The sequence below is a fragment of the Lissotriton helveticus genome, chromosome 10 (assembly GCF_964261635.1).
Source record: "Lissotriton helveticus chromosome 10, aLisHel1.1, whole genome shotgun sequence".
Taxonomy (NCBI): domain Eukaryota; kingdom Metazoa; phylum Chordata; class Amphibia; order Caudata; family Salamandridae; genus Lissotriton; species Lissotriton helveticus.
This window is the reverse complement of record NC_136071.1, coordinates 1,099,402,853-1,099,429,286: the sequence shown is the minus strand read 5'-3', so window position 1 is coordinate 1,099,429,286 and position 26,434 is coordinate 1,099,402,853. Positions and strand designations below refer to the sequence as shown.

General features: G+C 43.3%; 1 protein-coding gene and 1 non-coding gene across 4 annotated transcripts in view; one reads left to right on the top strand and one right to left on the bottom strand.

Annotated features, from left to right (window-relative positions):
* Positions 1-24,769, bottom strand: part of LOC144784802 (ras-related GTP-binding protein A) — a 120,194-nt gene extending 95,425 nt beyond the window's left edge. Inside the window, exons 1-2 of one of the 3 annotated variants that reach the window (XM_078663845.1) lie at positions 24,445-24,769; positions 9,620-9,653 (exon numbers count right to left, since the gene is read on the bottom strand). In XM_078663845.1, coding sequence (XP_078519971.1) covers positions 9,620-9,646 — 27 coding nt within the window. In that variant the 5' untranslated portion in view covers positions 9,647-9,653; positions 24,445-24,769. Of the gene's footprint in view, positions 1-9,619; positions 9,654-24,415 lie in introns of all 3 variants that reach the window. The other 2 variants (XM_078663846.1, XM_078663844.1) reach the window with 2 other exon arrangements.
* Positions 24,770-25,607: 838 nt separating this feature from the next.
* Positions 25,608-25,679, top strand: TRNAE-UUC (transfer RNA glutamic acid (anticodon UUC)). Its single transcript has one exon. It is a non-coding gene; the product is annotated as a tRNA-Glu (tRNA).
* Positions 25,680-26,434: the final 755 nt, after the last annotated feature.

Here is a 26,434-nt window from a genome sequence, read left to right as displayed (position 1 = left end):
GACACAGAACCAAGGGCGAAGCGGGACCCGCAGAGCGGGTACCGCGAGGAGTTGAGTGAAGTTTAAGGAAGAGCAGCTCCTGCGTGCTCGCAGTCCAAAGCTCCCTCGTCAAATCACAACAGGCAACAGGTGAGAAACCACAGGACAAACTGAAGCGCTGGTTTTAGCCGCGCTGAGGCGGGGGAGGGGCCAGCAGGGAGAGCGGGTCAGCTGCTGGTGATGCCGAGGGTCAGGCGCTCCTGGGACTTGAAGTCCTCGCCTGACCACGCTCGCAGCCCTGCCCACACCACCGCCACAGAGGCTCAGTCACTAAGAATCCTGGAGACACAGCGCACTTTCAGCAGCGCTGACACAGAACCAAGGGCGAAGCGGGACCCGCGGAGCGGGTACCGCGAGGAGTTGAGTGAAGTTTAAGGAAGAGCAGCTCCTGCGTGCTCGCAGTCCAAAGCTCCCTCGTCAAATCACAACAGGCAACAGGTGAGAAACCTAAATCCTAATCTAGTACTTGGGATCCAATTGGGATATGGGGCTACCAGGGCAGGAAACCTAAAGTGTATCGGGCATTGGTCGACCTAATGTGCAACCATGGTCTAAAGGATGTCTGGGCCCACTCTAAACCGAATCAGCACGGTTCACTTTTTTCTCAGCTCCCCATTCGTCACTAACCAGACTAGATTGTTTTTTTAGTCTCGCCCTCCTTAATTCATGTCTTTTAATTCATGTCATTTAGTCTCTCTGACCATAAATCTCTAATTTTAACTTTATACGGTTGGGGCAACCAAGAACTAGCCTCACAATGGACCTGTGAAAAAGCATTGTTGTATAATAATAATTATCGTGAGCATATGGTCAACTGGATACAGGAATTCTTGAGCCTAAACAATGGGTCAGCTTCCACTATGATAGTGTGAGATACTCTTAAGGCTGGTATAAGGGGCGAGACGTTACGCTTTTCCATCGGGAGGAATAAAAAAGAGAAGCTTCAAATTGGCCTGGAACAGGGGCGGATGATGGAAGCGGAGAAAAATTAATATCCGCAGTCCAGACTGGAACAGGGATTGGGGAGGCACAACTAGCGGTCTCAGTGGCAAAATCAGAGATGGGTGCTGTGCTGACGGAGAAAATAGCCACTAAATGGGCAGCATCTAAGGAAAAATGCTACGAGCTCGGAGAGCGTATTGGCCACCAACTTGCCATCGCTACCAGACAACAGATAACCGCCAACGCTATCACTACAATAAATATAGATAATGTAGGAACATCCTACCCTAGGAAAATAGAAGAAGCCTTTCAGAAATATTACACTGAACTTTATTCGGAAGAAATCGAAGGAACTAATTTGGACATACAGGGAAAAATTTGAGATTATTTAGCTAGTATCCCTGCAGGTGAACTTAATTAAAATGAACGCGAGGCAATAGAAAGCCCTCCAACATGGAGTGAGATCTTAACAGCAATTTCTTCCCTCCCGGACTGGAAAGCCACCGGGACGGACAATATACCCGTAGAATTCTACAAGGTCTTCTCGCAGCAAATAAAAGAAATATTCACTGAGATGGTGAGATCCATCTTTGAAGGCGCCAAACCTCCAGATTCTTGGTCATCAGCTAAAATAGTCCTCTTTCCTAAAAAAAGACAAACCACCATTAGAAATGTCATCATACAGACCCATAACCCTAATCAACACGGACTCAAAAATCTTTAAAAAAATTATCGCTATCAGACTCGCTACTAACATCGAGTCTTTAGTCTCAAAATGGCAACATGGTTTTATACCCAAAAAAGGCACCACTGAGCATGTCCGTCGCGCAATCACTTTATTCGATGCCGCGGAGGTGTCAGGAGACCAGATCTCGCTAATTCTCTTAGACGCATAAAAGGCATTTGATCGGATCTCCTGGCAATTTCTATGGGCTATCATGCGGCGGATCGGCTTTGGTCCTAGAATAATCCAGGCAGTTCAGGCACTATCTAAATCCTACTGCTAAAATCCTTTTCAATGGTCAGTTGACAGAACAAATTAAGATCACAAGAGGGATGAGGCAGGGGTGCCCTTGCTCACCCCTGTTATTCGCAATGTATATTGACCCCTTGATAAAAAGAATAGAGCTAAACCCTTATATTTTACCAGTCAGCAGGTTCGGCATGGACACAAAAATCATGGCCTATGCAGACGACCTCGCTAGAATAACCCCTGAGCCGGAGACTGCCATTAGGGCATTAGAACTAGAAGCACAGGAGTTTGGATTAATCTCAGGCAATGCCCTGAACAAATCAAAACCGCAAATAGTTGTAAATAGAAAGATAAGATGGGTAGATAGTAGGATAACTGAAAAGGCAAAATATTTAGAAGTCTGTATAGTCTCTGAGTTGGACAAGGTAGTCTCTGAAAATCTGACTCCTCTTGCTACCACAATGGAAAAATCTCTTCGGAAATAGATAACTTGCATCTAACCTTAGTAGGAAGATGCAATGTTTTAAAGATTACATTTTTTCCCAAGCTACTGTATTTTTTTCGGACCATCCCGCTCGATTTCAACAACCACTCACTGGCCATATTCTAACAAATATTTTCTCGGTTCATTTGGGCATACGCGCAGCCAAGGAGAGCATTCAATCTCCTCTCCCTTCCTAGGGAAAGGGGAGGCTGGGCTCTCCCTAATCGAAAACTATATTATTGGGCTTCAGCGCTGCAATATTATTGCGACTTATTAGATGAAGACTGTTCACTAATCCCCTCAGGACTGCCTTCTCCTTATTCTTATCTCTTGGTAAAGAATGTAAGGGGCTGCCTATGGCGTCAATTGGAACTCGGTTATTACAAACGAGTCAGATTCAAGACACTGCTCAGTGCTCACCGAGTCTTTAACAATGTCCGCAAGATCTTTGGAATTTCTAAATTAAACCACTACACCCCGGTTAGACACAAAGATAATCTACCACAGATATTTCAAAGCATATATCTGCGACAATGTATCTAGCAGGGATTTGCAAACTAGGGGACTTTTTTTTAGCTCCGGCGATATTCGAACATTTCAAGACCTGCAAACCCGCTTCAAACTGGGTAATAACCAGACTTTCCAATATCAGGCCATCACAAACTATCTTAAACATAAAACCGGTGGATCTTTCGGCTTCACCGCGATCGGACTCATTGACAAATTAACAAACCCTAACCTGCCAAGGATATGAAGCATCTATTTAATTTTGAATGAACAAGGCCAGATGACTTGCATAAAATTTACATTAAATGGCAATTCAAGGTAAATGCCCCACCGAATGCTTTCCTCTCTGCTTTAAGCCTAGCACAAATATACCTACTATCCTCGAAACTACATGCGCAATTATATAAAACCACATTTTTCTTGTATATAACACCCAGTAGGGTTGCTAAATGGACATCTGGCTCCGGGGCAAACTGCCCACGCTGTGCTACGTACATCGCGGACGCTGTACACATGTTTGCCACATGTCCTAAACTTCAACCACTAATCCAAGATGTACAAAACTTTCTGAGCAAGATTCTTTTGCTAGATATTCAACTTATACCTTGTACGATCTTGCTAGGGCTATATGACCGAGTAGACCCGAAAGCTGGCGGCGCATTAATCTTTGTGGCAATGACTAGCTTACGTATATGTATGGCTACCTATTGGCAAGACCTGAATCCTCCATCTTTTGGGCAATGGCAAGCGAGGCTACTCGCCACATACAGACTGGAATGGGCAATATACGCCAAAAAAAGGTCAGAGGGCAAAGAAAAGGGGAATTATTGTTTGGGATCCTATGGCCAACTGGATCGAGGTTGGGTAATATTCTGGCCACACCCTCCTGCGTTCTCCCATCCGACCCCCTTCTATCTTTATTTTCCCCTCCCCAGCGACTTGTTCCCTTTCTACTTATGCTGCCTAGTTTTGTTTTTTTCCCGCCAGAATTGACCCGCTCTTAGGCTGTCCGTTTTTGGATTTATTATTCATCGTCATGATAGAACAGTACTTTTGAATATATATCTAAATGTACCTAAATGCATATATGTATTTTTTCTGTCTACTTCTCTCTGCTGTTTTCCACGGACATGGGGCGCGGGGGGGGGGGATGTGGTTGACTCGGAAGTAGCAAACAATGAATTTGTGAATTCGTAAATTGTCGGATAAAAACCAAAATGTAATATAGTGCCTTTCTTTCCTACTGTGTTTTTTCTAAATACAAACTGCTCTTGGCATACGTTGCAATCACGATTTATGTCTTCCGGTTTCCTTCGCCTTGCAACTGATGTGCTAATTAGAAAAATGTTCTTTAAATATTACCTGTGGAGACCTTGTACTATCATAAGCCGGTCGAACATGGCTGGGTAACGGGAACTGGGACAAAGTCTCGGTTTTGAAACAAAGAAGGTGAGGTACAAAATGGGATACGTGTTGGGACATTGTCCTTAGTGACTCAAAGTCTTAAAAAGTAAATCCCTTTGGGAATTTTTGCATACAACATACCACTCCTGATTTTTTCACATACCCCAAGCAACAACCAATACAGACTCACTCATTCAAATGGGAGCTTCCAAAATTTGCCAATTGATCAAAAATGTAATAAGTGTTTCATTTATTTATACATTCGAAGTTAGATGTATTGCGAGAGAAGGAGCTGATGTTACAATGGGGGAGTTTGCTTAGAACCAAGGTTTTCACCAGGTTTGCCCCACTGTCAAGTAGGAAGAGTGGGACTATTTTATTTAAAAGAGGAGCTGGAAGTTCACTGTTCTCTTATATTGAAAATACCTAAAAATTGATAAATTGAATTCTGAACATTGGTTACAGGTTTAGGTCGTTGATCTAAGATGATGGGTGAGATAAAACGGATGTGTTGGTAAGGAATTCCCCAAGACCAAGTATTTTTGTCAGCCACAGTGTGACTGGAGGAAAAAGGGATTCTTTGTTTATCTGGGAAACCTCAGGCCACAGCATTTGCTGATTAGCTGTTTGTGTCTAGAGTTTATTTCCCATTGAAAAGAGAAAAAAAGCAAAGTGATATGAAGTGACATCTTTGGGAACGAAGGGTTAGCATCTGGGATGATAGGGGTGTGAAGGGCTCTGTTGGGCGATTGCAGAAACTTCTTTTGGTCTGATAAAATATGAAGTATAGAGTGATTGTAATTTCTTCCAGTGTGCACCTTCGGAGCCAGAACTTATTTTTTTAATCACCAGACTTTGACCAGAGAAAGGAAGAGGTAGAAAGAGAGGGAGGGAATAAGAGAAAAAACGAAAGAGAGAAAGCGAGAAAAAGAGACAGAAGGGAAGAAAGTAAAAAAAAAAATTAAAACTGGCAAATGAAGATAGTAGGAATAGGAGTCTGCATAAATGAAGGGTAGGGCTACAGAAGAAAGGTGGAACCACAACTAAGTATTGTTGGTATTCGGACCCTTTACTTTTTTATGTATTTATTTTACAAATTAAGCACTGCAAGTAATGGAAGTAATCATGGTGTACCTGTGTTAAGACATATTCACTTTCCTTCCTAGTTGGGCCGTTGTTTCATCCAAGTCAATATGAATAACTGTTTTCAGGCTGCACAATTGAGCGAAAAAACACTTACATTGCATGCTATACATTACGCAAGTCTCCAGGTGCTGTTAAGCAGATTACCATATTATTATCAAGTCATCTCTGGATTGGTCAACTAGCATGATTACTTTGTTTATAGGTATCGCCTAGGCAGTGATTGAGCTGTCTCTTCGAGGTATGGACTTGAAGCTCCAGTCATCTTTTTATTTGGCTGTTGTCACTGTCCTTTGTAAATGTTAGCTTTTGATTTGTTAATAGGCGTATTATTCCCCCCTTAGTACCTTCCTCTCTTCTGTTACCTCCCACGAGGACTGGTCCTGTTACATGTGTTGTTACTCTGTAAGCTTTATTTACAGTCTTGTCAGCACTATTTTCTAACAAGACTTTTGCATGCCTGCTTTTGCAGGCAGGATATCTTCCTCCAAAATAATGTATTGATTTATTACAATGAAGCTTGTTTGGACATAAGCAATGGCGGCCGTGCGACTTGTTTTGTTGTGCAAGGCTCGTTCAACTCTATTTTTGTACCATTGTATTTTGAGGGGGGGCAGGGGGGGGGGGGAGGAGCAGCTCTGCAGCTTCACAAGAACGGCCATACGATTTTCTTTTCTTCTCCATAAGCACCAATGGCATATGTGCCACTTTATTTTCAAATCGCGCAGCTCGCCAAACAATTTTTTTCAATATTTTATGCTTTTAGTAAGCAGCGTTGTACAGGCGGTATGCTGCACTGCTTATTAAAAGCATAACATTTTGAAAAAAATTGTTTGACGAGCTGCGCCTTTTCCCCATTTGTCAAAGTTAGAGCTGTTGGCGTTATAAATGACAACGTTTTTACACCAATGTCAATAGCGTTATGCAAATATAATTACCCCACTGCAAAAAAAACAAGCATTTGCAATGCAATAGGTCTCGCATTTGCAGGAGTTTAAGATATTGGCATTGTAAATGACAATGCCTTTTATTTATGTTTTAAAAACCAATACATAAATAAAAGGCACTGGCATTTAAAATGCCAATAGCTCAAACTCTCACAACTGCGAGACCTATTGCATTGCAAATGCTTGTTATAATTGCTCCCTTTAATTTAATTGCTCGGTAGGGTTTTAAAGTATTTTTTTCTCCCTCTCACATAATAATAAAATACACGATACAACTGAAAAGCTTGTTAGAAAGCATCACTAGTAAAACAGTCAGCTGTTATTTTTAATTTTACAATATTTATTGCACGCATATAATAGGTTGATCACTTAGGTGCCTGTTATCTCTTTTTCTCTTCGTGACGCCTGCTTGCAATAAAAATGTTACTCACGGACTCGTCCCCCGCCAGGCCACATTTTGCGCCTGTGATCATCACCACGATGTCATGTTTCTTGTTTCTGATACGCAGGGGCTCAGTGTCCTCCTGTCTGTGAGTGAGAAATTAATTAGTCACTCTATGTGGGCCTAACGCCGGGGGTTTTATTGATCAGTCAGCAGCGCACGGCACCGAGTACTCAACTCTCAGATTGAGTCCCCTGCGGCGCCGCTTCTGATGACACTTTACCTCGAAGTTCCTCCACTCCGGTGACGGTCACATTCGGATTATTAATCCCGGCTCCCGACAGCCAGAAGCAAGCACTGCTGAGGGCAGTCCACGCTCCCCGGTCACGTCACGAGGTGCTTGTCTGAAAAGCGCGGCACCAGCGGGCCTCAGAAAATATGCAGGAAGGACAGGCTGCCGGGCAAATTTTAAACATTTAGCAGCATTCTCAGCCACTCCAGAGCTGAGAGCAGGCAATGCCAGGCATCGTTAACCATTAATTTACTGCTCGAGCCCAGCCGCTGGCAGCACGTCTTTGGGGAACAGCATGCACAGCGCCAATGGAGTGCGCTGGCACTATCCAGAGTTTTAGAGTGGCATTAAATGCATGACAATGAGAGGTGCTCTGCCTGTTTGTCCTTTGCCGATGCAGCTCACAGCGGGTGCCGCCGGTCGGTGCCTGCGCTCCAGCTGCTCCCACGTCAGTGTTCATTGCGAAGTCTCACAGAAGTAATACGGCGGCCTTTATAATTTATTTGGGACACTGTACCCAAATAAATTATAAAGGCCGCCGCAACGGGCCAGTGCCACCCTCAAAATAGTGCCGCCTGGGGCGGACCGCCCCCCCCCTAGCTACGCCGGTGCTCGAAGGCCTAATTTCACACCAGCGTATTCAAAACTGAATTAATGGCCGCTTCTAACCACACTGATATGCATTAACTCTGACATGCTGCCTTACCTAGGCTTCAAAATGTACGCGCGCCGGTGACAAGTGCTGAGTAAACAATATGCCGCCTCGAGCCGGCAGGAAGTGCGGGTAAATCACCTGTGTAATGAGACAATCAGAGCTGGCAGCAGTGGCCGATTATAGCGCGAGCCTTGTAACGGGCCCTTCTTCCAAATTCTCGGCTCGTGGTGCCTTGGCGGGGCTTGCTGGGCTTGCTTGTGTGCTTCCCAGAGAGACAGGAGATTGGGAACGCGCGCGCGCGGCCGGCGCCGATCGCTTTCCAGAGCGTGCGCGTGACATCTCCTGTCTCCTGGGAAGCATAGCCGGTGACTATAGTATCGCGCCTGCGCGATGGCATATGGCTTCGCCATATGCATCGCAGGCGCGAGACCTAAAAAGGCAAAAAACATTGTCATTTTCAACACCAACAGTTCTAACTTTAACAAATGCGAGACCTATTGCATTGGAAATGCTTCTAAAACTTGCCTTGAAGTTAACAAAAAAGTTCACATCAAGATTAAATTGTAACTTGCACTGGATAAAAATCTAGCGACGCCCTTTACCTCGAGAAGTGGGAATATTTTTGAATGAGTTCGTTTGTAGAATGCAGAACTGGGCTATCAAAGCACAAGCAGTCAGACTGACTATAGAGCCTCAAGTTAAGGGAAGCCTCTTGAAGTGGTCACCCATCAAATAAAGAGTTACAGGGAATGACCACAAGTCTACATCTGCTGCCACAGAGACCTGGCAGTGGAGCTCGCAGCACCCAGTGCAAATCACCTGGAGTGGTGATGGGGCGTGCAGATCGTTTTGGTCATCCAGTACTGCTGGAGCAGTAGGAGGAAGAGTGAGGATGGACAGCTGAATCCTTTTGGATGCTCATCTCAATGACCATAGCGAGGCTGTGAGGTCATGAGGAGTCTTTGGAGTCCCTCTTTACATGTTTATTGTGATAGTGGAGTCCTGCCACATGACTCACAAGGAACAGTAACAAAGGGGGGCAAAACAAACCAGATTTTTCCTCACGCTCAACTTTTGCATGAAATCGCTCTGAAGAACCACGGAAGCATGTGCTCCCCAAGTGGCCTTGCGGATGCAGGGAGATCTGTACTTTATAAACATCTTTAAGAAATGAAAGTTGCAAACACCTCAATCAACTTTAAGTGCCACTGATGAAAACTAACCTAGAGGAACTCAAGTGGAAAATCAGCAACAAAGAGAAACAAGTTCAGGTAGCTAGAAGCTGAGCAGCCAGTTATTTCACAAGGTTAGAAAATGAGCGATTATAAAGTGTTTTAAAACTGTACCAGAACATTACTTCTGAAACAGGAGTAGGAAGGGAGGAAGACGATAACTTCACCAGGACATCAAAAATCTGAGTTTTCAGGATTCAGTCCTTTTCTAAAAGGGATGATCTTAAAGTTCCCATGTATCATTTCCTGAGGAACAAAGTTTTAGACCCAGAGTTTTTCTGCATTTGTACCCAGTTGTTTTTTAGTTGCTCAAACTTGTGTATAATATATATCTATAAAAAGAGCATAAGTAAACCATATAAAAAATGGGCGATTGAGTGAAATACCCAGACTGTCAACCAGGCCACCAAGAAAAAAAAAAACTATTTTGTAATTTGCTTTCCCTATGTCTTATATGCAATTTTCACCCATTCCCAGACGCAACAGCTTTCATTGTTAAAATATGATTGGCTCAGTAGTACGTCTGGATATTATAGCAATAGCTATTTTGAAAAAAGATATCTTAATGGGCCACCAATGCAACAAGAGACACAAATAGAGAAACAAAGAAAGCGTTTACCTTTTTCTTCATGGCGGAGCTCGGCATCCCCCAACTGTAAACATGAAATAGACAAGTCACCATATAAGTAGGCTGTATCATTAACAAGGCAAATCAGAGCAAATTCATCACTAGAACAAACTGTCGCAAGCAGGGTAAGCTCAACATATTTCCAGATTACAATTTCTAAGCAGGAAACAATGCTGAAAAACGTTTTACCTTTAAAAAATGGCAATATTTGTATGTTCCTAAAACATTAACTTCCACGGTCCATACATTTGAGGCTTTCCAGTTCCTCTGTGTAAAGATAAAACAGACTTGCAAGCCATTGCTGGGTTCCTAGGCACTAGGGGGCTTATTTACAAGCCCCTTGCGCCACCCGTAGATCACTTTTCCCATGTTAAAAATTACGCAAAAGTGGCATAAGAGGCTTTTCAAATAAGCCCCTAGATCTGCAATAAAATTAAGTGGGAAGAATCAGTCAGCCACTAGCATAACATTCACTCTGGCAGGGTCTGGAGAAGTAATTTCCACAAGGCCGTCCAGAACACCTTGAGGACCAATGCTGATAAAAATCTCCATCAAGCCCTGGTACTTCTTGATTTGTCTGCCGCATTCGACACGGTTGACTATTCTATTCTGGTCAACCGTGTCGAACAGGCAGGCCTCAGAGATTCCGCTTTAGCCTGGTTGAAATCGTTCATTTCTGTACGTACTCAGGCTGTCCGCTTAGGCTCTTTTTCTGCTGCTAAAGTCAACTCCTTTTGCGGGGTGCCTCAGGGCTCCTCGTTATCTCCTTTATTGTTTAATTTGTATATGCGGCCCCTTCTTTTTGCTTTGAGAAACCATAAAGTCACTGTATACAATTATGCAGATGACTTACAGCTAGTTTTCACACTTAATTCCCCAAATGCTGTGGAGGACTTTCAAGCTACCATGACTTTAATCCAGAGTTGGATGTCCTCAAATCATCTTAAATTAAACCCGGGAAAAACTGAGCTAATCTTGCCCGGTAAAAGCGAAATCAGCTGGAGCCCTAACTTCTGGCCTGCTGATATGGGCCTTCCGCCTAAAAAATCTCTGACTGTAAAAAGCCTGGGGATTACCATCAATGAGGACCTTACGTTAAAATCCCAAATTGGAACCGTGGTTTCCTCTGTTTTTTTTCAATTGAGGAAAATTAGGAAAATTGCGCACTTCCTCACCCATCCCGCCCTAATTCAGGTGGTCATGGCTTTAGTCCTTTCCCACATTGACTTTTCAAATAGTCTTTATCTTGGCCTACCTGTAGGCCAACTTCGAAGATTACAGTACTTGCAGAACCAGGCAGCCAGACTGATCTGCAATGTACCCAAATGGGAATCGATTAAAATAGGCCTACAAACCCTGCACTGGCTACCTGTGGCCCAAAGAGCCGAATTTAAAGCTGGGTGTATCATCTTCAAGGCTTTGCAAGGCAAGGGACCTCTTTTTATTAGGCAGCTAATTGGAAGATATGCTCCCTTACGTAGCTTGAGATCAGCCCATAAAAGACCTACTTGAGGTATCACGCTTCAAGAAAAAATGACAAGGAGGCAGCAGTTTCCAGTTCTTAGCAGCTACCCTGTGGAACTCGTTCCCACTAGTCCTCCGCCAGAGTAAGGACCTCCTTGCCTTCAGAAAGGCACTTAAGACTCACCTTTTTACACAGGCATATCTGAAGTAAAGATTCTTGCACATTTTATCTCTTGTTATGTTACCTCTTTCCAGCGCCAAGAAGCTTTCGGGCGTACGTGCGCTTTATAAATTTTTAATAACATAACATAACAGTGAAAGTGGCATGCCTAGAGTCCACCAGAGACTCACGAGATCAGACAGGTTTTGTGAAAATAGGGTTTGACTTTTTTGTAGATTTAGTAAGGATGATCCAATCCCCCAAAAAATTGCTTGGTTTTTGAATCCTCGATTGTGAATAATACCTAGAATTTAGCTAGGAGTGCCACACAATAATCTCCTAGGAATGGATATAATCACCACCACATTAGAAGCGGGAGAAACTCAAATCAAGAAGTTCTAGGGCTTGCACATTACCTTTCTGGGAACTTAGGGAACTTTCATGTACTGCGTACTTGTGAGTATTACGACTCACACACTCGCCCAACATGACCCAACAACCTGCAGATATTCCTGCGCAGTGTAACATGGACACCAAGGTGGGATATGGGGTGTTTTCATGTGGACTTTCGCACAGGCCTAAATGAAGTGTTCTTCACTACACAAGTTTGAGGAGGAAGGCGCATTGGAAGGGAGACTGAGGGAGGGAAAGGTGCCAACGTCTCCTCGCCAGCACCTCTCCCAGACTTACATTCTTATACTGTGTTTGTTTTTAGCGTCGGTTTGGGTATGATTCACAGAATACACTGTTTCATGGTATTTTGCAGATCAAAGTTTGCATTTGTTTTCAACTTAATTATTATATTTTTCCAATATTCCATTATCTCAGGGCATGTCCAAGTCATATGCAAGAATGCAGCTTTTTGTTCTGGGCACCATGGGCATTTCGAGGTCCTATCGGGATATTTCTTACTCAGTTTTTGGCAGCATCAGCCAGGGGTGCAGCCAAGTTTGCATTCTACTGTTGCCTGCCCACCAATGGCTTCTAATGTTGTTGCAAGGCTTTAGAGATATGGGAAATTATTTCCACTAGTGCCCCAGGTCCAGCAGTCCCACCAATGGGAAGACTAATTTTAATACAACTCTCTATCAGGGATGAGATCTACTCGGTTATTTAAAACGCTCAAAACATGGCTCTTTATTCAGTAATTTTTGTGTGGACTCTTTAAAACCATATGGTTCTTAAGCTCAATGTGCGCAGCGCCTTAACGCCCCAGGCATTCGTTGCGCTCTACAAATACACTTCATTTCATAACATATCATTCATATTTTGTAGCAAATTAGGCGCAAAGTTATGGACAACCTGTATACTTTATTCTTTTGCAACAAGTCCATCAAGAAAATGATTGCATAGATATCTTAGTTTTAAAATTGAGCTGGTACCATGGTGGCAAATTAGCAGGTCAGTGGAAAATGGATTAGGTCACTGAACTGTTTCTAGTAACAGAGGGTTACAAATTAAAAACACTGACTTGGTAATCTGTGTGTTACATCTGGAACAGCAACAGACAAGTAAAAAGCTTAAAATGTATTTACGCTGTTCATCCATGCAACTGTGATTAGAAGTTCAGTTTAAGTATCGTTCGGGTTGCATCTTAACAGACTATCTGCCATGAACGAACCAAATGCTTCAAATATCAACTGTTAGTTTGTGTGAGAAATTCAACAGCAGCCTGGCAAAGAAGTTCAGGAAGCACTGGGCATAAATACTGATTTTGCAAATGTATTGCGAGAGTAGCGGTCATAAAACAATTATGCAGCTGTCTTCCTCCACTAGACAGGGAGGACAATGCAATACTGCAGATCTTCTGGTTTCTATATTTTATATGTACTACGTTTAATAGGACAATTATTCAAAAATAGTAGATAAACAATCACACGTTCATGTACTCATATTTCAAAAAACAATTTATTGAAGCAAGTCAAACATATGAAAATGCATACATAAAGTAGACATTTTCAGGATTTACTCATCTAAGTGATTTTGCCTAGTGACCTATTTTGTGCCCATTGTGTAAACCTCAATGACATCGACCAACCAAACAAGACCAAGGGGCTGAGTCAACCAAACCTCACCTTATTTCTTTCAGATTTTTACGGGGCGACTTGAAGTGCAGATTTATCAAGATTTATAGGAGAGAACAATTGGTACGCTGTGTCCCCTGGTAGGAACGAGAGATTCAGCTCAACTTTAACCATGTAGTGGCAACTCAAAATACCATTGAACAATTAAGGTGAAATAGTCCACCAGTAAAAAACTAAAAGCCTAATTCAAAGGCAGGGCTGGCAAAAATCAGGATCCTACTTCTGCAGTTTTACTCCTGCATTTGGTGTTTTGGGGATGTACAAATATCACAAAAGCAGAATGTTGTAGACTGCCATTAATACCCAAACTGGGCAAAAATAACTTGTGGATTTTCCGCACTGTAAAAAGACCACATTAATAAATAAAGAGGAAATGAGCAGGAGCACACTTCATCAACAGGGTAAATATCTCTTCTTGAAAAAACCCTTCCCAGTGAAATGTCAGGGTATTTAACTCCATTTCCCCACAATGGAAAGGCATTTTGTCCTGTCTGCCACATGAGTAGCTGATGGGCCTTATCAGGGCAGGAAATATCCACAACCTTACAAGAGCATGAAATATCACCATATTTTGTACGGCCAGCCCCTATTATGACCTCTTAACCCTACATTTATAACGATGGAAACCATTTATACTAGCACACTTTTAGATAACTTAGACATTTAACTTTTCAAAAATTTCTGTAGCCCGAATCTATGAATCAGTATGTAAAATTTTAAAATTACCATTGCTTTTTTGTGCATGCTCGGAAATTAAATTCAGGCAAGCAAAAACTTTGTGAATCTGTCCCTAAGGAGCTTTACACATATCAATAGAATCCAGAGATGGCATTATCGACTATTTTTTTTTTTTGCAGACCACAGAAAAGACATCTCCCGTTGCAGTCACTAAGCAGTCATATAGCGTGCATCTACCGCTGCTGTGGTCTTGAAGCGTGGGAGAAAATTGGGTTCGGTTGCAGTACCCCTCCACCCCCAACCTTTTTGCCTGGCTTTTGATGCAACCTAGGGTACTGAGTCCCTGCTGTCCAGGTTCCCGGGACCAGTGTTCTTTCCCTATACACATGTCCACAATTGGTACTTCTGGCCAACCCCCCTAAGTCCCTAGTAAGTGGTACCCTGGATACCTAGGGCCTGGAGGCTGAAGAGGGTCCCCTGGGACTGGTCACTAGGACCATGCAGGGATGTGGAATTCCTATAGCCTGACGCCCAGGACATATTGTTTGGGGTCAAAGGCAACACATTTTCATGAGTATTTTCTCCTTGGGACAAGTAGGCACAACCCACTGCAGCACAAACCCTTTGGCTGCCAGTTTGCAGTACCACATTATGGAACAGGAAAGGGCACTGTCTGCAGTTAAGGTAATATTTTTGTCCATGTGTTAATGTTGTTCAAACATATCTATGGTTCGTTAATTGAAAGCCTTTATTATTAGGGTGAGCGCTCTAAGTAAATGTTGCCTGCACTACCGAGTGGTTCCAGAGTACAAATGTGTACACACGTGTACACGTTTCCAAAGTTGAGCAATATGAGGCTATGTATAATGCTCCCAGAATGCGCTCTGATTTGATGCAAATATTTGCAGAAGAAAATCAGTGTAACCAGTTTTCAATAAGATTATGGGAAACACAAAAACAAGCATTGGCAAAGACAGTAGGTCTGAAATTGATGGTCAGCTTTTTAGTTTTGTCAATGTGCGAATTGTTTTGGCGTGGTTTTTGTAAAACCTTATTGGTGTGGAAGCTGCCGGGCCCTCACCATTATAACAAACATTGGCAAAAGCAAAAATAGTGTTTGGTCTCAAAAAGAACACACTGCCACTGACCAAAACTACTTTGTGTGCCAATATGCTCCTTATGAAAGAGCAGAATGCTGTCACTCACAGTGGAGTCAGCCAATAGAGAGAGAATTGTCATAAACGCAAAAGGTCATGGTCAACGCCAGACTAAATTACGGACCCAATTATTAAAGAAAGTCTGAAAGTGCACCCATGGTATATATGTCCTTGCATTAGGTGCAGCTATACGGCTTTCGTGAATTCCCAAAAATTAACAGAAGTAGAACAAGAAATAGCACTTTTCGAAGATATTTGTGAACTGCATTTTAGCATGAGCAAATACGAATGTGTAGATTTGCTCATGCGAAAATCTGTGTTTGCAAGTTCACTTTCCCTCTGACCACTTTTTTCCCAACTCCGGAAGACGATTTACGCCTGCCATTGCCAGAAGTAAATTTCCAACATTTATCAGTATGGAAAAAGATTAGAGAAGAGTTGCTGAAAACCCTTAAAACATGCAAGTTATTAGGTTTGCACAGATTCAAAAAGGCATTCTAACCCTGGAACTATTGCTTACCACTACCTTCAGCCACAGTATGAAGATCGGCGGAAATGTGGCAACATAAGGAGATTGCAAATATTCAAACACTACTATGGTATGAGCCCTGGCATAATCAGAGAGGCTATATCAGAGCTCTTATATAATGAGATTTCTGACAAAATGTGTCACTGCAATACCTGGCACCAAAGGGACAAGTGGATTTTGATACAGGACAAGTAGATTTATGAAGCAACCTTTCCTATGGACAAGTAGGTATTTTATTAAATTCCACAACCCTGCCATGCCAATGCTCCTGCAGCTGGCATGCACCTGTGAGGTGAAAAAATGATCAAGTCGACATGGCACACTGCCTGTGTGCCATGCCAGCTAGCACTGCCTAAGATATAGGTAAGTCACCCCTCTATCAGGCCTTACCAGCCCTACGGCAGGGTGCACTATATACCAGGTGTGGGCATATCTGTATGAGCAGATTGGCACCTACAGTATTCGGGTATACATTCCTTAATATTTTAAGTGCCAGTGAAGCCATAGAATGTACATGGACTGGGAACTTGACAACTCGAGTTCCACAGCACCATGATGGTTTCACTGAACCTATGAGTATTTAGTACCAACCAGCTCTTTGTAATAAATCCACACTAATGTCAGTGTGATTTATTAAACCATGTACCCATACGGCTCCTCAGAGGTTCCCCCTGAAAACATACCAACCCTGGTGTGGCATTTGACCGACTGTAAGCTGCCCACCATCACCAGACATGTTTACCGACCCGTGTGTAGAGACCCTGCTATTTGGGACAAGAAGCAATGGATGTCTTGGGCGGAGGTGTGACATCTCCTCCCTCAGGATGGGCCAGTGCTCAAAGGGAGAAGCTTCAAAGTCCTGCCGCCTTTGTAAGGAGACCCCAAGCCTCTGCTGCTAGCTGCAGATGGCAGTCTCTGGTTTACATCCCCCCTTTGGATGGAAAAACTGGCAGGAAAACTAAGGAGAATAGGAAGTGTGCCCACTTCTGTCAACTCCACCCTTAAGGTGGGGAAAGCGAGGTGAAGCACTTCTTTCAGTCCCTGTCATCTTGAAGATGGGGGGGCTAGTTCTATGACCCCTCCCACAGGAGGGTATCATAATACAGGGTGTAGTCACCCCAGGTAAGGTGCCCCATTGGCCCTACCTGCTACTCCCCTAAAATACCCCTATATTTAGTATATAGGTGGCTCCCTCCTACCTAGAAATGAGATCTGCGATGACCAAACAAAAAAGAAGATATCCCTGCAGAGAAGACTGAAGATGACAACTGCCTTGGCCCCAGGCCTACCTTCCTGTCTCCAGCTTCTGCGAAACTGCGACCTGTCTTGCAGCCAGCAACCTCTGAACTCCTGGGAGGACTCCTGACTTCGAAAAAGACTCCAATCTCCCGTGGATAGCGGACCTGTCCAGAAGAAACAGGTTTGAAGAGCTCCGGATACAGCAGGAACAGTGATCCCTGCCCACTCTTTACCCGATGCCCACGGTCCGAATCGGAGTGGCTCAACTGTGCAGTGAAGTCTCCCCACTTATCCTGACCTTGTGTCCAGCGTTGGCGGACCTCTCCTGAACTCTACGGCAGCAACTGCAGTGAGAATCAAGAGGCTACCCCAGACCACGACTGGCTCTGGTAAGAAGGCTCCAACGTAGGAAGGCACCCCTGCACCCGAAGTCTCTGGGCCTTGGGGAGCTGAACTGAAGGTGCCCCTACCACCCCAGACATCTCTACTTACCTATTGCCGTAGTTGCTCTCCCTCCTGCAATCTCCAGTGCCATGACTGCAGCCTCTTTCCCAAAAGAAGAATCCCCATTAAAAAGCATTTGCCACCCGACCTCGAAATTGCACCTTGCACCCGGCTGCCCCAGTGCTGCTGGTGGAGTATGTTTAGTGCTGCTTTGTGCCACCCCAATGCATTAACCTAACATCAAAGCTTGGCCCCTGCAACTGATCTACTTACCTGAAAGCAGTGTGGTTCCAGGCTCCCCCAGTTTCCAATGAAAAGCATTGGGCCAACTCTGATTTTGGCCTCAGCACCCGGCTGCCCCTGTGCAACTGGTCGTGCAGTTTTGGTACTCACCTGACCCATGCTCCTTGCTGACTTTTGGTCCTGAAGACTGGAGTTGTAAGTGCATTATTTACCTGCTTAACTGCGATATCGGTTTTCCCCATAGGATAACATTCAACTGTTCTGAATAGTTTTTAAGTGTCGATTTTTCAAAGTGCAAAGAATTTTTATTTAAAAACGTACTTACCTTATTGCGAAGTTCTTGGTCTTAAAATATATTACAAACAAAGTACATATTTCTAAATTGGTCTGATCGCCTTCTTGACTTGTGTATCCATTATTGGTCAATGTTGTGCAAAAAATGTGTTACACTCCTCTGTGGTAGGCCTAAGGCTGCTTGCCCACACTACCACTAAAAGAGCATTTTGGGTTTTACATCGAGACCTGTACACTTTTGGGGAACCTCTGGATTCTGTGCACAATATAACACCCAGTGGTAAGATCATATACAGAGCCAGCTTCATACATAGCGCTTTCGCCTTTTCAGCTGGTTGCAACCTGCAGCATACATACATGGTTGGAAGCCTGATTGAGTGTAAGAAAAATTTACTTCTTCTTAGAGAGTATGCAGGAGAGCAGTTCAGGAAAGGTGAACAACAATCACTGTGCACAGCCGGAACAGGCAGGGGCTAGAGAGCAGGCAGGTGTCATATTCACATCGCTCTTGGATGTCTCATATGTACAAATTTAACAGATTCATTAGGGCGGACAAATAGTAGACTTTTACAAAAGAGTTATTAGGTGGAGTTCAAGGTCTGTCTAGGGACACTCTGGTGATAAATGTCACTGTGCTTCTAAAAAGTGCCACGCATAACCAGGGCTGCTGATGTTCCAGGGTTCATTGAGTTTTAAAGAATAGTAATATTCAGATTTGTACAGCACATGGCTACCCAACCAAGGGTTTCCCAGCGCTACGTAACAATAAAGGTACTCAAAAGCACAAAAGAGACTACATATAGTAACAGTGTTTAAAAGAGCCAGGTATTGAGTGTCCTGCGAAAGACTGAAAGCGAGCGGCAGGATCTCAACTCAGCAGGGTGAGAGTGCCACAGCTTTGGGCCTAAGAAAGGGAAGGGCTCTACAACCTTGCCTACATTTTTAAACTCTCTGAACTACTGTGAGATCCAAGTTGCTTGAGCGCAAGGATCTTAGGTAGGAGGGACCAGAGTTCATGAGACATTTCTGAACATAACACAGCACCTTAACTTGAATACAGCATTCAATTGGGAGCCAGTGCAGTTTGCGGAGCAGGCTAACAGTAGGATGGAGGTTAGGGGGATGAAGTAGAAGTCTTGCCACTGCATTCTGCAATATTTGGAGACGTTTGAGAAGGTTCTTTGTTACTTTAAAATACAGAAGGTTTCTGTAGTTAAGCCTAGAAATCACCAATTGTATGACTGTTCGCTGGGCCAAGAACGGAAGACATCCTAAAAAACATTTGAGCCATCTTAAGATGCTGAAGCAGGTAGTGGCCACTTTGGGGATTTGGTGACTCGTAGAAAGACTTGCGTTCAGCCAAACTTCCAAGGTTCTTGACTACTGGAACCGGGGCAGGTATAGCGCCCCACTCCTCAGGCCATAAATGCGGGCCCCACAGATTAAGATGGTTTCCGAACACTAACACCTTCATCTTGTCTTGGATCAGCGTCAAAGACTTAAGAGTTCATCCAGGAGCAGACTTGAGTGAAGCAGTGTCACTGCACTGTGGTTCTCCTGAGAGGACAGGGTGTTAACTATCTGGATTTTGAAACTATCTGGATATCATCAGCAAAAGAAAGTGGCCATATGTACAGGTTAAAGAGAAGTGGGCAAAGAATGGGGCCCTGAGGAACCCTGGAGGACAACGGGTGTGGCTTAGACTGATGCCGGTGGCTGTGCACTTGGAAGACCCGATCCCGAAGGAAAGAGCTAAGCCAAGCCAGGGCTGTGTCTTGAATACAGATGGCCTTCAACCTTTGAAGTAGAATGGTATGATTCACCATATCGAACACTGCATTGAGATCTAACAAAATCAGCGCAGAAGTGCCATCATGGTCTAATTGTTGCCTTAGATTTCTGTAACGGCCAACAGAGCAGATTCTGTACTATGATTGGCTCTGAAGCCCGATTGAGATGGGGGGAGCAGCCTGTTGTGCTCAATTGATGACATAAGTTGATTATTCATCTACTTTTCTAGGGCTTTAGACAATGTGGGCTGGAGGGATATCGGTCTATAGTTAGCCCAAATGGAGGGATCCAGTTTAGGTTGTTTAAGCAAAGGTCTAACCATTGCATGTTTTCATGCCCATGCCCTTGGGACAGTGCCTTCCAAGAGTGATGCATTTCAAAACTGTGTGAATAAATCCAGCAAGGAACAATCAAGATTGGCAAACACCGCAGTAGAGCAAGGGTCAAGAGGGAAACCTGACTTCAAGGAAGAGAGGAGAGATTTGAAAGTCGCGGGGAGGGCTAGCTGAAAAGAGCTCAGTGAACCGATCCTGGTGGGATGATACTGTTCCGGATTAGACTGTTGTGGGGGAAAGGGTGGTGTGTACATCTGTAAAGTTAAGATCTGATGAAGAAGAGAAAGTGGCTTGAATATCAGCAACTGTCTTCGAGAAAAAAGTGGCTAGCTCTTGACACTGGGACTGAGTGAGGGAGACAGATAGCTAAGTCTGCAGGATCACAACTTGAAACAATGTTTTCAAGCAATTTTGAGCCTCAAGTCTAATATAAAGAGGTGTAGAGTTTAGTCGAGATGAAACCCATTAACAAGACATTAAGCAAAAGTCAACAATATTTCAGACAATCTTAGTGGCCATAATATTCAAGTGACGATTGTCCAAGCAAGGTGGTATTGAAGAATTTATAGTGATTGTGAGTGACTGGAAGTGTAGGCGGGGAGTGTGAGCGAGCCAGGGACTGATGGTGCATTAGAAAGCAAGGGGGAGGGGGAAAAGTCAGTTGGTTTTTAATGAACACTAAAAAAAGCTCCACTGCTCTGCAGATTACACAAAAATAAGGCAGCTTCCTCAGCCTGCTTCTCAAGCTCTTCTAAAATGTGGAGTTCCTGGAAAATACGAAATCCACTCAATTTCTACATAGACAATTTATTTCAATTGTATACTCTGGGGGTGTTCTGCAGAAAGCAAGGACTAACAATGTTGATGGATCTAGTAATACCACATATGTCCTGCTACCAGCAACCACTGCAACACTTGTAGATCTAATGAGCTGTGATTGGATGAATGAAGATACCTAAGAGATTATGTGGCAGAATTCTGTTCTGCATTCTCAAGTCTGTGGAGGAGGGAGTACACTCCCCTGAAAACAATTCTACTCCTACAGGCCCACCAAGATAGTACAAGGGAGATGGTTGCTTGAACACGTGGGAAACCATAAAATGGAAAGAACCTGCTTAGTCACCTCAGAATATCAAACAATCTTCCTACTGTATCAACATGTGGCTCCAAAGTGAGTATGAAGAGCAAATACTGACTGCTTGTTGCAGATGCAGTGTTTGGGTTTAGGGGCCATTTTAAGAAGGTCTGAAGGCCAGATTTCACTTTTGATGACATTCAGGATGGTTTCTGATCATCCAGTGTTTGACTGCGATTAAGAATGGTCATGGAAAGTCACTATCTAGTGATTTCTTTAATCTTGAAAAATGTGGTAGTCATTAGCATAATTGTAATAGGATTGACCAAAAGTTTAATGGCCTATTGGAGTAGGTGGAGCTATCCATTTAAAACATGAAGTGAGAAGTAGTCTTCCGGTTGGCCTCAATGGGCATGAATAGAAAAGGAGCAATAGGAGAGGAAAGTGGCACCATATCCAAAACGACCAAAAGCTACTTATGTACCAAGAGCAGAAAAGTGTCCGCCCTATTCTTATTCACTACAGCCATAAGGTCATCTCAGGCTGACTGCAGGGCAGATTTTGTACCTCTCTTAGGGTGAAGACAATGACTTGTGTGGCAGTTCATGCTAATCCAACTGGAACTGTCAATAGTTCTGGCTTTAAGGGAATGTGAAGCAATACAAGTTCATGGAAATGGCTATTTATTTGTGTGGAAGCAAAGAACTGTAGAATAATATTGGTTTAGGTTCAAAGGTCAGGGTGATGGGTGAGCTGTCAAGCCAGACCTAATCATCCATGTACGTTAATGACTGTCCTCCTTCCATCTGTGTTGGTGCCAGAGAAAAATTAACATATATAGCAATCACCCACAGGTACCACCTGGGGCATGTTTCATCATTGGACCCTCACTGAACGTGAATGGGTGGGCTTGACACGTTTATAAGTGGAGCTCTTTGAGTGGTAGCAGTGAATGAAGGCAGGGTTGAGTGGGTGTGTTAGAATAGCCTTTCAGTCCTTTATAACAAATGTATTATTCCGGGATCTAGGGCAATGTTGAAATAGATCAGCACAATGCTTCTAGGAATGAATTTTCCCAGGCATCTGATAGATCGGCATGCTTCAGCATTTATATAGCCCGTGAAGGGTCAGTAGGCTTTCCTCAGGACCTCGTTTTTACCCTGCTTTTTGCGTTTGCTAATTTTCTGTGCAATTAAATACTAATAAACATGCATGTTACCATACAGACCATATTTATAGGACATTTTCCTTGTATGGTTGTAAATGACTTGTTTTGTCAACAGACACCTTAGGGCTACCAGGGGAGGACGGACTCTGTAGTCACACATTCATCAAGAGTACGTGTCTGCTCGCAGCGGGGAGACGTGACCGGATGTGTACTCTTGATGAATGTGTGACTACAAAGTCTGTCCTCCCCTGGTACCTCCTTCCAGTTCCCTAAAGTCCAACGCAATTAACTTTTCAAATCATCTAAATGTGGCATATGGTCTGGATAAAATTCCACAGAACCCTTCTTTTCATTAAAGGAGGGTTTCTAGGAACACATCCATTTCTTCTGCTTTGTTTAGGAAATTAGGGACTAGTGAGTCACAAAACTACAGAGACCGCATAAGGTGCTCTTTAACCAATGTGGAATTCCTAAATACAGATGAAGTGAGGGGCTCGTTCTAAGAGCAGGTGGCATTATGGATGCAGTAGAAGTAGTAACTCAGATAGGTTATTTAAAACTCTAGGGGAGTGTTTAGCGCTTATGTTGCTCAGAATGTGCTTGGCAGACACCGTAGGACCAAAGCACTGGTATAGTGGTAAAGCTAGGAGTATTTTTTCTCTACAATGATATACAGAGAATCTAGCCATGCGAAAAGGACATGAAGAATATGTCCTTCTGGAAGAATGGCTACATACTAATGGAATTGTAGGACCTCAAGAATAATAAGCAGAGGTTTAGTAGATTGCAGGTCAGCCAAGTTAAACCAAGTATTAAAATCCTCAGAAAAGTAAACAAGTTATGATGATACTGCATAAGGGACGTAATTAAGCCCACAAGGGTTTCCATAAAGAATGCACTATGCCGAGATAGTCTCCAAATGACACAAAAGAAGAATATTGTACTTGGTGTAGGAGGCACCTTACAGGAAGGATACTCCTGATACCAGAACAGACAGAAATAGATGACGGAATCGAGTTTGTGAGCAGTGTTTCAATCCTACATGCCTCATTAGAAGGGCAATATGTGAGAAGTATTTCGTAATCTGGAGGTAGGAACTCAAAAAGACCGAATCAACATCTATTTCTAGCAAAGTCAATGGGATGACTAAATAGCAAGGTTGTTGTCAGATGGACGGGAGATGGGTGTGAAGTTGATAAGACTAGAAGTGTTCCATGTAATAAGTATCATTGTTCTGTACAAGTTATTCTGTTGCTGGGAACCATAACAAAGGACACATGCGTGCAACAAAGTTACTGCCCAGCTGCTACTCTTAAAATATGCTCGTTCAGCACTTCTTACATTGCATCACTGTCAAGCAACTACAGTTACAGCAACTCCATTTTTCAAACAAAATGTTTTCTGTAAGTCATGCAAACTTCAAGACTAGACATGAACACATTAATATTTCAAATATTAGGCATACACTTAAGACCCCCGTGTAAAACAGCATCATACAATTATCGATAGGAATACTGAAATAAAAATATAATAAAGGAGACATCTCGTATTTTATTCAATAACAATTCAGCAATGTAGTTTGTCATTAGAGATGAAAACACCGTGCAAAAGTTAAGCGAATTAGAGTCATTTAGGTCCGCGATTGAATGCTTTGCAATTCATCGTTCCATTTGGGGTAGCAGATAACTTCATCGTTCATGTCTCAAGGGCTGCACTATACAAATACTAAACATTTAACGACAGATTCACGTTAGGCTTTGTAGTCCTGGTTCAGCACAATATACTATATTACAATAATAACTTTCAAAAAGTGAAACTATGTCGATATCTAGTGTCCTCTATAACACGCAATCGGCTCATACCTTGCTAGTTTGAATATGAAGAACCCCAGGACAGTTGTGGTCAAAGATCAGAGTTGTGACTTTTCACTTGCTGTAATCTCTTTATATAAAAGCACAACTGTTATGGCTTGAATACTACAACACCGGTTTTTGGTTTACATATTGATGTCACTGCAGGGTGAAAAATACAAGCTTTTTACTAGGAATTTGCCATTTCTGTTGTTTCCCTTGTATGTGTATGAGGTGATGGAAATAAAACAGTAGATTTAGTAGTGTTCCTGTTACCTACGGGTCTTTACGGGCCTCCGCCTCACCTGCACGGTCACTGGTGGCTCCTCGGGGCTTTGCTACTCTGGTTCCTTCTTCTCCACCTTTGCCTGTTTTCCCGTCAGACCGCCTTCCGTTCTCTTAGGCTTTGGTGGCAGGAAGGAAAACAACGCGAGCGTAATGACCGAAGAGCACGGTGTCCTACTAAAACCGCCTAGGCCTCGAATCCCCGGCCTTTCCTACAACTGTCACGCGGACTCTCTGGGGCACAGCACAAGCTGATGGGATGTTGCACGTCCAGACCCCCGAACCGCCTCACGTGATACGCCTACCTGCCCTCGAGACTGTCATGTGCGGAGCTTCCTTGAACACTAGACCGCGTAGCATACAATTTAACCTGCAGTCCGCCCGCCATCTTGGGTGTAGAGAAGTGTTTTAATTTCAAAGTGCGGTGAGAAGGACCGGTGATCTGAATGGCGGTAACTCCCTTCAACGGATTAGTTTATCCATAAATTCGCTCGCCTTTCGGAAACGTCCGTTCCTGTAAACGTGCGAAAGAAAAGAGAAACATTGTTTTCGACACTAATGTAAATGCCGCGTATCTGCTCTAAATACTACCCAGCCTGCGAACGACAAAGTGTAACTTTTGCGTCTTTCTCATGAGGGTCTCCGGAGGGGATCATCAGTGTTCTCACAGGAACCCACCGGTATTTGCGGCCCAGAGTCGGACGTTTATCGTTGCACATAAGATTACCTTTGTATGTAGTTCTTCGATGTATCATTGCTGTTTTTGTGTGATTACAGAATACGGAGGTTTGCGTGATTACAGTCAATATTACGGAATATAGTTCTTAAAAAATACTTAAGTGTTATCAAATGTTTGCCAAATCTTTTAATTTTGTATTGCGGAAAATTCCCCTTTTTTCCCCCCTTCTCTTAAGTCGTTCTACATCCTATGTGTTTAGCTTACAACAAAAAGAAACAAAATTGGTTTGAAATTTCAAACTTGCAGTTGGGGTGGCAGGGGTCTTGGGTAGAAATGCAAAAGATCTGCTGGCAGGGAGATTATAGTATTTTATTCAAACTGAAGAACACTGAGTGGGAAGACAGGGTGTCTGCGTTTCAACATAAGCGTTTGGATACTTACATAGTCGATCTGTAGCGTGTTATTGTCTTTGTAAGTGTGTACGTGAAGCCGTCATTAATCACCTCCCATATGGTCTAGCGGTTAGGATTCCTGGTTTTCACCCAGGCGGCCCGGGTTCGACTCCCGGTATGGGAAGTTTCACTTTTTACTACACATTCTCTATTTTATATTGTCTTACCGAAAATAAAGTATTTATGAATTCAAATAAAAAAAAAACGTATTTCCATTTGCAATACAACACTTTATGTAAGTATATATTTTAATCGTATGCTTTTAATTATTGGTTTTTACCACTAAGTGGTGCTATTGAGTCGATTTATGTTTCTTATTTCCACTTTGCTCTATTGGAGCCTGAAATAAAAGTAACGCCGTAAATAATACTCTTTTGCTGGTTCAGTAATGCCATCTGATGGGCGTGCATGGATGGTATAGTGTGGTGTGTCTTATTTGAAAAGCATTGGAAGTGGATGAGAGTTGGGCGAAGGGTTGGAACTCCTCAGACAACAGGCGCGTTGCAACAGTCGTGGCTTTTTAGGTGGATGTGGGCAGTAAATAAATCCTGGTTTCTTGGACCACAACCAGCGGTGTTTATGGCACCATACCTGATTGCAATGGAATTCACCACTCAAACAACAGTAGATCTCAGCCCACAAAACCTCTGTGGACATTCATTTGAGGGTGCAGTTCTGTCCTTTGGGATTGCAAGCTAATGCAGTCTCCCAGGGTCAACTATAGCCATGCAACACTTTCAGAAAGACGTCTCAGGAAGCCACAGACAGTTAGAATGTTGGAATGTGCGCAATGTGTACATACAACCACCGTAATTTATGTTTTGGGTACATTGAGGAAGAGCTTCTCAGTTCACTGAGCCTTCTTGAGTTCCTCCAGTA